The sequence below is a fragment of the Chiloscyllium plagiosum genome, chromosome 40 (genome assembly GCF_004010195.1).
Source record: "Chiloscyllium plagiosum isolate BGI_BamShark_2017 chromosome 40, ASM401019v2, whole genome shotgun sequence".
NCBI classification, from domain to species: Eukaryota; Metazoa; Chordata; class Chondrichthyes; order Orectolobiformes; family Hemiscylliidae; genus Chiloscyllium; species Chiloscyllium plagiosum.
In genome coordinates this window covers 2,889,345-2,905,934 of record NC_057749.1, presented here as the reverse complement: position 1 = coordinate 2,905,934, position 16,590 = coordinate 2,889,345, and the positions used below count along the sequence as shown (strand labels likewise).

The following is a 16,590-nucleotide window of genomic DNA, read 5'->3' as shown; positions in this document are numbered from 1 at the left end:
TGGTACTCACATTTTCTACTTCCATTAATTGAAACAAATATCAAACAGCTATCTGCCTTTGTATGATCATGTTCCCTCATCGGGCAGAATCTCTAAATTGGGACAGCAGTGCTGGGAGAGGAGTGTTCCTCCTTTATGATGTTTGAGGTGAGGGACGCCATTAGTATCCAATTCAAGTACATCTGCAGGAAGTGCACCCAACTCTTGCTCCTCCAAGACCAAGGGAAATGGGGCGGGAGCTGGATGAACTTCGGATCATTCGGGAGGCAGAGGCTGTGACAGATAAGAGTTACAAAGACGCAGTTACTCCTAAGCAAAAAGAAAGCTGGGTAACTGTTCGAAGGAGGGAAAAACAGTCAGTGCAGGGATCCCCCATGGTCGTTCCCCGGAAAAACACATATACTGGTTTGGATACTGTTGGGGGGGGGGGCAAATGACTTACCAGGGGCATGCAGTGGGGTGCAGATTTCTGGCACAGAGTCTGTCTCTGTTGCACAGAAGGGAAGGAGGGAAAGGAGGAAAGTATTAATCATTGGGGACTGTTAGAGGTTAGAGGTTCAGATAGAAGGTTTGTTGGGAACAAGACTCATGGTTGGTGCGTTTTCTCCCAGTTGCCAGGGTCCGTGATGTCCCAGATCATGTCTTTGAGGTCCTGAAGGGAGAGGGCGACCAGCCCCAGGTCGTGGTCCACGAAGGTGCCAACGACATAGTTAAAAAGAGGCATAGGCAGCTAGGTGGAAGCTGAGAGCTAGAACCAACAGAGTTATTATCTCTGGTTTGTTACCTGTGCCACGTGATAGCAAGGCAAGGGATAGGGAGAGATATTAGCTGAACATGTGGCTGCAGGCATGATACAGGAGGGAGGGTTTCAGGCGCTTGGAAAATTGAGGCTCATTCTAGGGAAGATGGGACCTCTACAAACAGGACAGTTTTCACTTGGACCAGAGGGGTACTAATATCCTGGGTGGGAAATTTGCTGGTGCTATGCGGGTGGGTTTAAACTAGCTCAGCAGGAGGATGGGAACCTGAGGTGTAGTTCCAGTGCACAGGAGGATGAGAGTAGGTAGGGCATGGACAGGATTTCACGGTCACAGGAATATGCTGGCAGACAGCAATCTGGTTTAAAGTGTGTCTACTTCAATGCCAGAAGTATCCGAATAAGTGAGCTTGCAGCAAGGATAGGTACCTGGGACTTCGATGTTGTGGCTTTTTGGAGACTTAGACAAAGCAGGGTCAGGAGTGAATGTTGCAAGTTCCAGGGTTTAGATCTCTCATTAAGAACATGGAGGCAGTAAAGAGGGGGCGGGGAGGTGGCCTTGTTAGTCCAGGACAGTATAAAAGTGAAAGAACTTTTGACGAGGACTCCTCCTGAGGTAGTATGGGATGAGGTTAGCAACAGGAGAGTTTTTTTTACAGACCTCCGCAGAGTTTCAGAGATGTGGATGACAGGATTGGCAAAATGATTCTGGGTAGGAGTGAAAGGAACAGGGTGGTCAACATTGACTGGAAATGCTATAAGTCTGGTATGTCAGATGGATCAGTTTTTGTCCAATGTGTGCAGGAGGTTTTCCTGACACAGTATATCAAAGTGCTGACAAGAAGGGAGGCCACACTGGATCTGGTGCTTAGCAATGTACCAGGCCAGGAGTTTGATTTAGTGGTGGGTGAGCACTTTGGAGAAAGTGACCATAATTCGGTTACGTATAGTTTAGCGATGGAAAAGGATAGATACATGCCACAGAGCAAGAGTTGTCGATGGGAGGAGGACAATTATAATGTAATTAGGCAAGAGTTATGATGCATAGAATATGGTAGCAAAATGCAGGGGATGGGGACAATCGAAATGTGGAGCTGATTTAAGGAACTGGTATTGCATGTCCTTGATAGGTATGTCCCTGTCAGTTAGGGAGAAAGTGACAAGGTAAGGGAACCATGGTTTACTACAAAAATTGCATCTCTTGTTAAGTGGAAGAAGGAGGCTTATGTGACGATTAGACGAGATGGTTCATATGAGGCGATGGGAGAGTTACAGATTAGCTCGGAAGGATTTAAAGAGTGAGTTAAGAAGAGCAAAGAGAGGACATGAGCAGCCTTTAGCAAATAGAATATTGGTAGAGGAATTGAGTTCCGGAGTCCTGAGGTCATGATGCAGTTGTATAAGACTCTGGTGCGGCCGCATCTGGAATATTGTGTGCAGTTTTGGTCGCCATGCTATAGGAAGGATGTGGAGGCACTGGAACGGGTGCAGAGGAGGTTTACCAGGATGTTGCCTGGTATGGAAGGAAGATCGTATGAGGAAAGACTGAGACACTTTGGGCTGTTTTCATTAGAGAAAAGAAGGTTTAGGGGTGACTTGATTGACGTGTACAAGATGATTAGGGGGTTATATAGGGTTGACAGTGTGAACCTTTTCCCGCGTATGGAGTCGGGTATTACAAGGGGGCATAGCTTTAAATTAAGGGGGGGTAGATATAGGACTGAAGTTAGGGGTAGGTTCTTCACTCAGCGAGTCGTAAGTTCATGGAATGCCCTGCCAGTAGCAGTGGTGGACTCTCCCTCTTTATGGGCATTTAAGCGGGCATTGGATAGGTATATGGAGGATAGTGGGTTAGTATAGGTTAGGTGGGCTTGGATCGGCGCAACATCGAGGGCCAAAGGGCCTGTACTGCGCTGTATTCTTCTATGTTCTATGTTCTAGAACCCTAACACTTTCTAGGGTAGGAATAGGGCCAGTCAAAGACAGAAGTGGAAAGTTGTGTGTGGACCCTGTAGAGATCGGACAGGTGCTAAACGAATATCTCTCATCAGTTTTCACTCAGGAAAAGGAGAATATTGTAGAGGAGAAGAATGAGTTACGGGATATTAGAGTAGAAAGGATCAATGTTAGTAAGGAAGAGGTGTTATCAATTCTAGAAGGAGTGAAAATAAACAAGTCCCCTGAACCGAATAAGATTTATCTGAGGATTCTCTGGGAAGCTAGGGAGGAAGTGTTGGAGCCTTTGGCTTTGATCTTTAAGTCATCATTGTCTACAGGTTTATTACCCGAGGACTGGAGAATTGCAAATGTTGTGCACTTGTCAAGAAGGGCAGTAGAGATGACCCAGGTAATTATAGACCAGTGAGCCTTACATCTGTTGTCGGAAAAGGTTTGGAAAGAATTATAAGAGATAGGATTTATAATGATCTAGCAAGCAACAATTTGATTGCAGACAGTCAACGTGGTTTCGTCAAGGTCAGGTCATGTCTCACAAACTTCATTCAGTTTTTTGAGAAGGTGACCAATCATGTGAATAAGAGCAGGGTAGTTGACATGGTGTACATGGACTTCATGGACCTTTGATAAAGTTCCACGTGGTAGGCTGTTGGAGAAATTGCAGAGGCATGGGATTGAGGGTGATTTAGCAGTTTCGATTAGAAACTGGCTTTCTGTAAGAAGGCAATGAGTGGTGGTTGGTGGAAAATATTCAGCGTGGAATCTGGTTACTAGTGGTGTGCCACAAGGATCTGTGTTGGGACCACTGCTGTTTGTCATTTTTATAAATGACTTAGACGCAGGCATAGGTGGATGGGTTAGTAAGTTTGTAGATGACACTAAAGTCAGTGGAGTAGTGGACAGTGTGGAAGAATGTTGCAGGTTGCAGGGGGATTTGGATAAACTTCTGAATTAAGCTGAGAGGTGGCAAATGGAGTTCAATGCAGTTAAACGTGAGGTGATTCACTTTGGGAAGAATGACAGGAAGATAGAATTCTGGGTCAATGTAAAGATTCTTGGTAGTGTGGATGTGCAGAGAGATCTTTGGAGTCCATGTACACAGATCCCTGAAAGTTGCCACCCAGGTTGATAGTTGCTGTTAAGAAGGCATACGGTGTGAAAGGTTGTATAGGTAGAGAGATTGAGTTCCGGAGCCGTAATGACATGCTGCAACTATACAAAATGTCTGGAATATTATGTACAGTTCTAGTCACCCCATTACAGGAAGGATGTGGAAGCATTGGAAAAGGTGCAGAGAAGATTTACCAGGATGTTGCCTGGTCTGCAGAAAAGATCTTATGAGGAAAGACTGAGAGACTTGGGTCTGTTCTCATTGGAAAGAAGAAGGCTAAGAGGGGATTTGATAGAGACATACAGGATGATCAGAGGATTGGATAGGGTAGACAGTGAAAGTCTTTTCCCTAGGATGATGACATCAGCTTGGACGAGGGGGCATAGCTACAAGTTGAGGGGTGACAGATTTAAGACAGATGTCAGAAGCAGGTTCTTTACTCAGAGAGTGGTAAGGGCTTGGAATGCCCTACCTTCTAATGTAGTCAACTCAAACACATTAGGGAGATTTAAACAATCCTTGGATAAGCACATGGATGATGATAGTATAGCGTAGGAGACTGAGCTTAGATTAGTTCACAGGTCGGCGCAACATCGTTGCGCTGTATTGTTTTATGTTCTTTGCAAACCTAATTTGCAGTTTGGGATAAAGAAAAAAGATACACTCAAAGTTTATTAAAATAATTGTTCTCCTGCTTTAAAAACAAACAGATTAGACTGAATCGTACCAGAAACGAATCAGCGCCATTTTGTCAAGTTTGATGGAAGGCTTCTCTCTGCGAGGCTTGGTGTGTGACTGTCTCAAATACATCTCACTAACAAGTTAGTGAGATGTATTTGAGACAGTCACACACCAAGCTCCTATGGTGTAATTCTCCTATGGTGTAATTCATACTCCTATGGTGTAATTCTCTCACTCACTGTTGGAAGAAGTACTTGCCACTGCTAGGACCTCCCGGGATTCCTGGCACTGGCAAGATACTTAAAAAGCCACAATGCACCAGGTCAAGCATTGGCAGTCTGGAACTGCCTTGCAAGGTCATTAAATTTTCCTGGAGTTGACAGATATGATTAAACTAGTGTTAGCTTCATGGAGAGGGAACTGGAGGCTCTGTTAAATGATGTCGTGCGGGGGAGGGATGTCCTCTTATCTCTAGGCAGAGGAGGCCATGTGAGAAGACTCTGCCAGCTGATCCAAAGTTTCCATCTGGATCAGTGCATCTCAACTGTCCAGAGAAACATTCAGCAGTGTAAGAAGAAGGTCAATGATGACTGGTGAATCCCCAAATCCTTTCTTCGTACCCCTCTCTGACAACCACGCTGACCTTTACCTCCCACAGATTCCCAATCAATTAAAAGAAGTTTGTCTCAACATTTACAAGGTAAAGGGGAAATTTTGCTGTCGATGCGAGAAGCTCTTCGCTGGACATCTCACATGATTTACTCAACTTTCTTGCATGCCCCACCTCATTCAAAGGCTGGGAAGGCCACCCAGAAACCTTGCCAAATGCTTTGTCATGAAATTACTGCGACTCTTTCATCAAAACACCATTAAATCAACATAACTTAACTGGCTTTCTCTTGTTCAAATTATTGTAAAATTCTTAAAATTTTATCATCATATACAAAAAAGATACTTTAATGAATTGAAGTTATCCTTTAAAAGCACACTTTGGATAAGAGTTCTTGTCTACAGTCACTCATTGCAGCTCACCTACACATGACGTTCCATCTACAGACACTTCATGGCCACGAGGACAGACACACTTGAAACTTCCATCTGTGTTCTCACAGGTACCACCACGACACAGAAGAGGATTTTGTTCACATTCATTAATATCTGGAATTACAGAAGATATTTTTGAAGTTTATAGCATACAAGGATTGAATACAAGACAAAACATAGCACTGTAAATCACAAATTGAGTAGATAGCAAAAATGAATTCTCAAATATTTCTGTTATGTGTCTACATTTCAAACACATTCCAGATTTAATCTCCAATGCATGCTTCTGGAAAAGAACCAATATAACTTTACATGTATCACTGCTGTAAATACATTTTTGTTAAACATATTCAAATGCTGCTACATTAGCCTTGAGGCATGGACTTTTCTCTTAAAGCGATTACCACAACATTGATACATTTTCAAGGATATCCTCAATTTCAACTTGCAGCCCCATATGACATTTAGAGATCAATGTTTTCAGGTGAACATTGTTTTGAGAATTGTGGAAGAGAGAGCTATCAGGCTGTTTCAACACCTGGCCTCAGATTCAGGAAAAATGAAAGTTTGGGAGATTAGCTAGCTGTTAAGATTTGTTCAAAAAATTGTTATCTAACTGCTTTGAAAACATTGATTTTAGAGAAGAATTAGGAGAAAGTGAGGACTGCAGATGCTGGAGACCAGAGTTGAAAAATGTGGTGCTGGAAAAACACAGCAGGCCAGGCAGCATCTGAGGAGCAGGAGAATCGACGTTTCGGGCATAAGCCCTTCTTCAGGGCTTTTAGAGAAGAATGTCTATTAGCCATCGGACTTGCTTAAAAGCTGTGTTTTGAAATGGAGATGCCAGTTTTTTGTAAAATAAAAATATATAGTGTACATCAACACTTTATGAAGCACTCGAATATGAACCATACATTAGTGCAGATGGTCAGCATCTTATTTGAATATGATTTCAATAGTAGTAATGACCATCGAGCACTTTTTTTTAGCATTTTTCTTGGATGGTTATTTGTCATCTGACATCCTTAATGGGGAGTCTCATTTGCTAATGAATCTTGGAGGCATTACAGCTAGGTCTGATCCCATCTTCATAACATCCATGTGTGTGGAAATCCAGCACAGGATGCTGAATTTTGATGTGTAGTTAGAAGTATGATAAATTTCAGTCAATATTTTAGTATCCCAATGCCCTTATGATAATCCTGGCTGGGATGAGGTAACAAACAGGGGGAAACAAAAACATTCTTTAGAGAAGGTAAATGTGCCCAAATGGAAAATGACACAAAGGAAGATAAGGGAAAGTCAGTTGCATAGATAGATAGGCGCATACAACAAATCTCAAACAGAACAAACCAACAAATAATAAAGGTCTCAAGAATGTTCAGCAATACTTAAAGATCAACTGATAATGAAATCTTTATTGAACCATGAAATGCTGGCCAGTGAAATACATGGTTTTGTTCTCCTTTGGGAAACAATCACTTATTCTTTGATATTATGCAGCAGCTGTGGCAGACTGTGATGTAAACTCAATAATGGTCAATTTTTTGTAGTTAACGGCCCATGACCAGCAGTTATTTTCCAAGAGGAAATTAGGCTATTGCACAGAACGCAAATGGGACTACCTAGTTAATTTAGAAAAATTCCCTCCCTTCCCTTTCCACATCTCATGTAATTTATATTTGAGCTAGAATGCAGAGGCAACCTGCAATTAAACTTTTACAAATAGTGCTCTGAAAGCAAGCCCTGAGAAGTGTACAAAATTGTTCAGCTGACTCACTCTCAATTTGTGGGGAAACAACTTATGTACTTCCAAAATCCTCTCAATTTTAGCTAAGGATACAACATATGGCATTGTGGTTTCCAAGTGTACCACGTCACTTACAGAGCTGTGAACAGGAACAGCATCAATTCAAGCAACAAATGTAGTTGCATATATAACATGACTAGAAACTGAAATTAAATCTTTCAAAGTAGATTTTTGTTTTAGGTTGTAAAACATGTACAAATATTATGGGTACTTCAGTGGTCCACTCGTTTCCTGTAGCATTCAGGTAAACAATTGATATCACTGTTTCTCTCATTTGTAACTCACCCATGCAGATTTTCATCATCATAAATCCACTTTCATATCCTTCAAAGCATTCGCAATCAAAACTTCCAGGTGTGTTAACACAAGTTCCAGGACCACATAAATCAGGGGAGATACGACACTCATTAATATCTGAAATCAAAAATTGTGTCAGTCAAGGTTAAAATGCTTCTTTAATTTTGAACCAGGAAAGGAGTATTTCTTCTTTTAAAGCATGCATAAATTCAGTAAATATTGCTGTTTTCTGATAATTTTTGATTAATATGCTTGTCTGCAATTCTTCAGGATTAAAATCCCTCTTTGTCATCAATTTTACTACAGTATAGGTAAGAACATAAAACAAATTTGTTCAGCCAGTCAAGGCAGGTAACCTAGCATGTTGGAAAAGATCAATGGCAAATGTCTTACTTCTGAAGGACAGTTGAGATTGATTGGAATGTTAGAGGTGTGACTAAGACACAGGGCTATGGATGCATTTTTTTCTACCTATACCAATGCGATTAGAAGTGTTTTTCAGGGGGTTAACTTCTTTCTTCTCATCTGTTAAGAAAGTAGCAGACTGACCAATTCTACCACCTTGCCTTGCCCATCACAACGGAGGTGGAAAGAGGCCATAAAGTGGCCTTTAACTGACTATTCAAAGGCCTCAATAGGTCTGAGTTAAGCAGCTCACTGACCCCTTACCCGCCCAAGCTAATATGGGAGATAGGTTGGGGATGATTATGAAGGCTAGCCATCCCCCATAATCAAATATGGCAACAGAGGTTGGCAAAATTTCCTCCAGGTAACCATTTAGCCGAGCCGGGAATTTGTGTTGCAGACATTTCGTCCCCTGTCTAGGTGACATCCTCAGTGCTTGGGAGCCTCCTGTGAAGCGCTTCTGTGATCTTTTCTCCGACATTAGACAGGGGACGAAACATCTGCAACACAAATTCCCAGCTCGGCGAACACAACCACATCAATGAGCACCCGAGCTACAAATCTTGCACAAACTTTGAACCATTTAGCATATGAAAAGCAGATGCAACAACAATTAATTTCTCCCTCAGGCGGAATTTTAACTTAACAAAAAGCTGAGTTTGGCTTAGTTTGGCTGGGGAGGGAGTTAACCTCTGGTAAAATCATTCCCAAACCCAAAAAATGCCTATTTCTAATTTTGACTGAGTCCAGAAGATGGCTAGATGACAAATGTACTCAGAAGAGGCAGACTGAAGTCAAAACATTGTTATTCTTCTTTTCAACTTGAACTGTCAAGCGTTAGAAACCTGGTACTTTAATCTACATTCAGGACGTAAATACCTTGTACCTCCTTTCAGTATCCAAAAATGTGCCTGAGGCCGTCAGATTGGACATGCTCCTAATAACTGTCAAACTGTGTAATCAGGCTGGACTCCGGATTGTGAACTAATCAGTAATACAGCAAACAGTTTATTAATCGGCATCTATGGGATTAATAAAATGTTTGCTGTATTACTATGGGAGCAGGAGTGTGCTGGTTCATTGAGAGATCCACATAATCAATGTAAAGCCACTCACTAAGTAATTGAAACGTAATGCAGGGGGCATATACATCAACGTTATACTTCATTTACAGCATAAATCATGAATAATAATGCAACTTTGCTTTAAATAAAACTTACTGGCAGAGAGCCTTCTCACTCGCACTCTCATCTGACTACTTAGACATTGTGGCAATCATGACAACAGTAAACTTCCATTATTACAGGTACAAATTTTCACTGGTGTGGCTGGATGGGCCGCTTAAAATTGTGGATTTACAAAAAACTGGATAATAAATAAACCATTCTGGGAAATCAAGCCAAGCATTAATCAGAAGTACCTGCGCAAAAACACTGAAATAGACAAGCTACAGACTCAGACGGGCCGCAGCTGCAGATAGCACAATACACAATTGATCCAGCCCATTCACTGGACAGTAGGAAACATTAAGTTGTTCTCCAGAATAAAGGGGCACCTCACAACCTTTATTTGGGAAAGGCTACCTGACCTGCATGCCATAAGACACAGGAGCAGAAATTAGGCCATTCTGCCCATCGAGTCTGCTCCACAATTTAATCATGGTTGATAAGATTCTCAAGCCTATTCTCCTGCTTTCTCCCCATAACCCCTGATCCCCTTGACAATCAAGAGCCTATCCACATCTTAAATATACTCAATGACCTAGCCTCCACAGCCTTCTGTGAAAATTAATTTAATAGATTCACCGATCTTTGGTTGAAGAAGTTTCTCCTTATCACCGTTTGAAAAGGTCTTCCCTTTACTCTAAGGCGGTGTCCTCAGGTTCTAGTCTCTCCTATCAATGGAAACAGCTTCCCAACATCCAATCTGTACAGGCCATTCAGTATCCTGTAGGTTTCAGTTCGATCCCTCTCATCTGTCTAAACTCCATCGAGTATTGACCCACAGTCCTCAAACGTTCCTCATATGTTAAGATTGGACCATTCTCGTGAACTTCCTCTGAACACACTCCAGGGCCAGTACATCCTTCCTCAGATATGGGGTCCAAAGCTGCACCACAATACTCCAAATGTGGTCTGACCAGAACCTTACAGAGCCTCAGAAGTACATCCCTGTTTTTATATTCAAGTCCTCTCAAAATAAATGCCATCATTGCATATGCCTTCCTAACTACTGATTCAACCTGCAAGTTTAACTTGAGAGAATCCTGGACTAGAACTCCCAAGTCTCTTTGCACTTCAGATTTCTGAATTTTCTTCCCATTTAGGAAATCGTCCATGCCTCTATTCTTCCCACCAAAGTGCATGACCTCACACGTTTCCATGTTGTATTCCATCTGCCACTTCTTTGCTCACTCTCCTAACCTGTCCAAATCCTAATACCTTCAGGAACGGAGGCCCAACGACCATCCCACCATCAACACATGTACACCTGATTGGGCCCAGTCGATCAGGGTGATCAAGCCCTGAATGATCCATTGGTAGGAATTGAAGACCCTCCCAAAGCACGTAAAATTCTAGGTATAAGAATTATCACAACACGACCCTCAGAAGCGGTAACTTGAGACCAACAACTAAGAGAAGACAACACTGGGATCACCGGAAGACGATGACCAAATGATCATCACCAAGATTTAGTGTGGTGGCATTTGATCATTTAAAGTTAAGTTAAAAAATAAGATAGTTAATTAGATTTATGGCCTTAATTGTTAGTTTGTAGTGTATTTGTTGTTATAGTATTATTTGTGTCAAAATACATAAAGATCATTTCTTATTACTCTTAAGAGTTGACTCAGAGTTTTTTGCTGATTATAAGGGTCAAAACACACTGTGTGGCAGGTGCAACAAATTGGGATGGGACTCGATTAAAAATGACTTCATTGTTCTGAAGTCGAACCCCACGGAACCTAGTATTCCCTAAAATTTTGCCTAAGCCTGAGTTAAGAGGACGAAGTCCCAAGTAACGGCAGGAATTCAACTAAATCAAAGGTAATAGAAAGGTTTACATTGGATTGTTCTTTAAAGGATAAAGCCAACAGGTGTCTATTCCTAATTAAGCAAATGATTGTTTCTGTGTGTGTGTGAGAGAGAGAGAGATCCTTAGTGGGTGGGTGTGCGCGATCCTTAATGGTATAGGTAAGTTAAAATACCGAACGTCGGTATAGACCTGGTCGGATTAGGACTGATCCACCCCCTATACCCTTCAGTTTATTACAGAATGCAGAGCAAGGCGCCAGAATAGAGGATTATCCCATATGGGGAGAAAAAGTTAAGACAATAGATCAGAAAGAAAAAGTGGCCCATATGGGCAGAATTTTGCTGTAATGTTGAAACGCGACCAGGATCCCAAGAACAAATATATTGGGAGGATTTGAGGAAAATTCAATGGAAGGAGGCTTCCAAACTTGAAAAACCCATAGCAATAATATGCTGTCTGGGACAATTACTAGGAACTGAGCAGGAGTTGAATAAAGTTTATAAAGAATTAGAAGATGCAAGGAAAGAAGTAGCAGAGTTGAAACTGAAAAATGTGACTCAGGACCAAAGAAATCAGGCCAACGGAGTACACATGATGCAACTGCTAACTCAATGTGAGAAAGTATACCCAGCGAGCAGTGTCAGCTAAAGAAGTTGCTGAGAACAAAGTAAGCCATTAAAAAAATGAATGTGCAGATCTACAAGCAGCAGCAAAAGATAATGCACCAGTCATATAAGAAATAAGCAGCCGCAGACCACACTAAGTGCCTGCGGGAGATTGAAAAGTTAAAATCCCAACTCTCACTCTGCAATGGAGTAATGTGCGTAAATGGGGATGTTAAAAGGGAAGGACTGGAGGTACACTGGGATGAGCTCAGGGAAGACGCATAGCAGTATGTCATGGCTGCGGAGGATTAGGGTATGCCACCACCCTTCCCAGATGCGGCAACACCTTCAGCACCCTCCAAGATGCCCCAGCGATAACATACACTACCCCATTTATGGCAGTACAATGAGCTGAAATTACTAATAAGTTTCCAGATTTTGAGCCATCTGCAGATCCATATGTATGCTTTGAGAGGGTCAGACAACAAAAAGTTTTGAATGGGTGAGATGAGAAAGAGGTAGACTCAATGTAATGTGTTTGAGCTAGTCAGCATAGTCTGCAATCCCAGCCACTCTAAATGCAGGGAAAGGACCCCTAGTCGACATGAAAGAGGCAATCCTAACAGCAATTGGGTACAATCGAGGGGACCCTGAAGATGGGCTAAACAAGTGCAGACAAAAGAAGGGATAACACCTCACTGCCTTCGCCAGTCGTTTATGGATACAGTTTGCGAGAGTCTACGGAGATTTAAACAGGCGTCAGTTATCTGTGACTGACTCAACTAAGTGGGCTAGGACTTTAGTTTCACAAGCCACTGAAGAGAGAGGAAGGCACGTGTGAACTTCAATCCTACAGAGTCAACCCACAATGAGGTGGCGTTCTGAGGAAGTAGAGGCTAGAGAAGAAATTGCGGGAGCCTTGGCTGATATTTTTGCATCATCATCAGGCACGGGTGAGGTCCTGGAAGAATGGAGGGTTTCGAATGCTGTACCATTATTCAAGAATGTCTGTGGTTCACTAACATCCCTTAAAGAAGGAAACTGCCATGCTTACCTGGTCTGGCCTACATGTGACTTCAGACCCACAGCAATGTGGTTGATTCTTAACAATCCTCTGGGCAATTAGGAATGGGCAATAAATGCTGGTCTAGCCAGCAACACCCACATCCCATTAATGAATAAAAAATAGAGCTGCAAAGAAAAGCCTGGGGACTATAGACCAGTAAACCTAACATCTGTGGTGGTTACGTTACTTGAGAGGATTCTGAGGGATAAAATCTACATGCATTTGGAAAGATAGGGTTTGATTAGGAGTAGTCAGCAGGGATTTGTGAGTGGGAGATCATGCCTCACAAATTTGTTCGAGCTGTTTGCTGAAGTGACCAGGAAGATTGATGATGGCAGGGAGGTAGATGTAGTTTATATGGATTTCAGTAAGGTCTTTGATAAGGTTTCACATGGTAGGCTGCTCTGGTAGGTTAGATCATGTGGAATTCAGAGTGAGCTGGCAAATTGGATACAAAATTGGCTTGATGGTAGGAAGCAGTGGGTAATAGTGACAGGATGCTTGTAGGACTGGAGGCCTGTGACTAATGGAGGGCCTCTGGGGTCAGTGCTGGGCTTGTTGCTGTTTGTTATCTATGAGAATGTACAAGGCATGAATAGTAAGTTTGCTGATGATACTGAAATAGGCGGTATTGTGGACAGTGAGGAAGGTTGTCAGAAATTGCAACAGGACCTTGATCAGCTGGGGAAGTGGACAAGTGGGCAAATGGAGTTTAATATAGATAAGTGTGTGTTCTGGCATTTTGGAAAGTCAAATCAAGGTAGGAGTTCCATGGTGAATGGTGGGGCCTTAAGGAGTGTAGTGGAATAGACGGACCTGAGAGTTCAGGTGCACGGTTCTGTGAAAGTGAAGTTACAGGTAGACAGGGCAGTGAAGAAGGCTTTTGGCACACTGGCCTTCATCAATCAGGACACTTAGTATAGAAATTGGGAAGTTATGTTGCAGTTATATAGGATGTTGGTGAGGCTGCACTTGGAGTATTGTGTTCAGTTTTGGTCAGCTTGCTATAGGAAAGATGTTATTAAACTGGAAAAAGTGCAGAAGAAATGTGCAAAGATGTTGAAGAGTTTGAGTTCTTGGGATAGGTTGGACAAGTTAAGACTTTTTTCTTTACAGCATAGGAGACTGAGGGGGGACCTTATAGAGGTGTATAAGATCATGAGAGGCATGGATAGGGTAAATACACTCAGTCTTTTTCCCAGGTTTGGGGAATTGAGGACTAGAGGGCATCAGTTTAAGGTTGGAGAGGAAAGAATAAATGGGAACTTGAGGGTCAACTTTTATACACGGAGGGTGGTATGCATATGGAATGAGATGCCAGCAGAAGTAGTTCAGATGGGTACATTAACAACATGGCATTTGGGAAAATACATGGATAGGAAAGGTTTAGAAGGATATGGGCCAAGTGCAGGGAAATGGGGTTAGCATGAATGGACATTTTGGTCGGCATTGACCAGTTTGGACCAAAGGGCCTGTCTCCATACTGTAGGACTCTATGACTCGAGCACAAATCCAGCCAAAATGACTGTACAAATCCTACCACAATAGGTACTTACGAGATGGGATCTTCCCTCCAATCCCGAATTAGATCAGGGAACCCATTTCACTGGCTGAATCATGCAGAATGTGATGACTATGCTTGGAATCACATTCCATGTTGCATATCACCCTCATTCTAGTCGGATCATGGAAAGCATAAACCATACCCTAAGAGGGGTGTTTAGGAAGACGGTGCAGCAGAACAATAAAATCTGGGACACAGTACTTACGTTTGTCCATATGACAGTATGCAACACCATCTCCCGATCCACACGGTGTACTCCCATGCCCTAATGACTGTCTGACCCATGAAAGGGGTCGACCACCTATTTAGCTTCGACCTCACAGAACCTGCCCACACCCAAAAAAAAACAGTGCAGCAGCTCACCGAAAGTATCAAGGCTGCTCAGTTAGCAGCAGCTGTCAGGTTAGAGAATGAAAGGAAATTAAGTAAGGCTTACTTCGACAGTAAAGTTAACCTATAGGATATAGGTTATCTCCCTATAGGATACCCTATAGGATATCTCCCCTAAATACTCACGTCCCCGTATCGAAGTGGACAAGGCGAGTTCTCAGTATACAAGATTCTACTAGCCACAAGAAAGACTGGCTGGTACCATGTAAACCAGTTAAAGGCCTATGGCACTCAACATAGCCACTCTCATCATTTTGAGCTATGTATGGCAGATGACACTACCCTAGAGCAAGTGATAAAACCAAGGTTAGCCCAGATACCAAGGATACCCCCGACATCTTCTCAGTCAGACTGCACCCCCTGATGAAATCTACACTCTCCCATCACTACCACTGACTGCAGTTTCAACACCTGTGGGACCCCCAGATGAACTAACTGACTTAACAGAGGACTCTCTAACAGATTGGAACAACCCGCTAGTGACATGTTACACACTCCCGATGGTCGAGACAAGACAGAACTCCCCAATAACTCCCTGGCAGGCAAAGAAATCGAAAGTCCTCAAGTCCTTATAATTCGGACCCTAGGTGGTGTATCTACAACATGGATGTGAGACAATACTAAGAGACTAGTGCAGACAAGGGAAAGATAGACCGAATCAGACTGTCAGGTAGCAATGTTCAGCATTCAGAGCATCACCACTAGGAGTAATGACAAATCATGAACATGAAAATTTGGAGGATACAATATTGCCAGGCACACAGAGACAGAGGATTCGGAACACTCTGCTGGGTGCCTATTTAATGAATGTACTAAGTCATTAATCCAGATGAAGAACTGGTTCCTGACAGACATCCAAAGTGGGGTGCAACTGTTTCTGATTGTCCACACTCAAACATAATTCACACTTCTCTATAGGTCCAGTGAGGCCAACTCATATTCTTATAAATTCTGATAGGATTAATCATGTTAGAAAAGTAGTGCACAGATCAAAGATCAGTTACACTCAGTTCAGACAACTAACTGCCTGTTTACTTCCAGACGTCACTTTATCTCTTTACAGCTAATTTCCTACAAGTTGTATTCCAACCTTCAGATTCCCAGTGTCGCTCACTTGATGCAACCTCTGTGACTGAATTCACCTTACTGTATTACTAATCCTTTGGTCATAACGACCACTTCATAGTACCAAATGTACATTTTTTGGGTCTGAGTTGACCACCTCATTCCAGTCTCTTCCGACCACTCCACGGCCAGGCCATTTAACCTACATACACGATAAACCCCTACAACTAGGAAATGAGGCCACAGCCACTATAAACTGAGGTTGGAACCTACCAGACATCTACAACTGAATTAAAATTCTATATGGGCTTCCCATTCCTTAAAAACATAGTGGGAAAGGGTTAGAGTGCATGCATTACACCTGTCCTAAACTATTCGTATCTTCGACAAGGATGACAACAGAAACAACCTTCGTCTCTCCCCAGGACAACTGTGGCCACATGGAACATAATCTAGTCTACCTCATTGGGATTGTCATCATTCCTGGAAATAATACACAAGAAACACCGATCAGACCAGGATATATGTACCCAGGGTACTTATGGTTTGGCCCACTGGAAACAGGCGAACGTGAGGACATGTGTTATGGGTACACCCCAATAAAAGTACAGTGTCCGGGTGTAACAACCAGCAGGCAGTACATAGGAAAACATATCGGAGTTCAGGTGTTTGCTACCTAAGCATAGAAATCATGGGTGATTGGTAGGGTTTCGCAAACAATGGGTACCCAGAGAGAGGATGCTGAGCAAGTGGCGTAGAAAAGGGACTGAGACTCAGACCACGATGACCTGGAAAATTCAAAG

The 16,590-nt window shown here is 42.5% G+C and overlaps 1 protein-coding gene across 1 annotated transcript in view; it reads right to left on the bottom strand.

Annotated features, from left to right (window-relative positions):
• LOC122542423 (fibrillin-1-like) overlaps positions 1-16,590 on the bottom strand; it is a 598,619-nt gene that overhangs the window by 194,775 nt on the left and 387,254 nt on the right. The window contains exons 26-27 of the mRNA XM_043680114.1: positions 7,645-7,773; positions 5,538-5,663 (exon numbers count right to left, since the gene is read on the bottom strand). Of these exons, the coding sequence (XP_043536049.1) occupies positions 5,538-5,663; positions 7,645-7,773 (255 nt within the window). The remainder of the gene's footprint in view (positions 1-5,537; positions 5,664-7,644; positions 7,774-16,590) is intronic.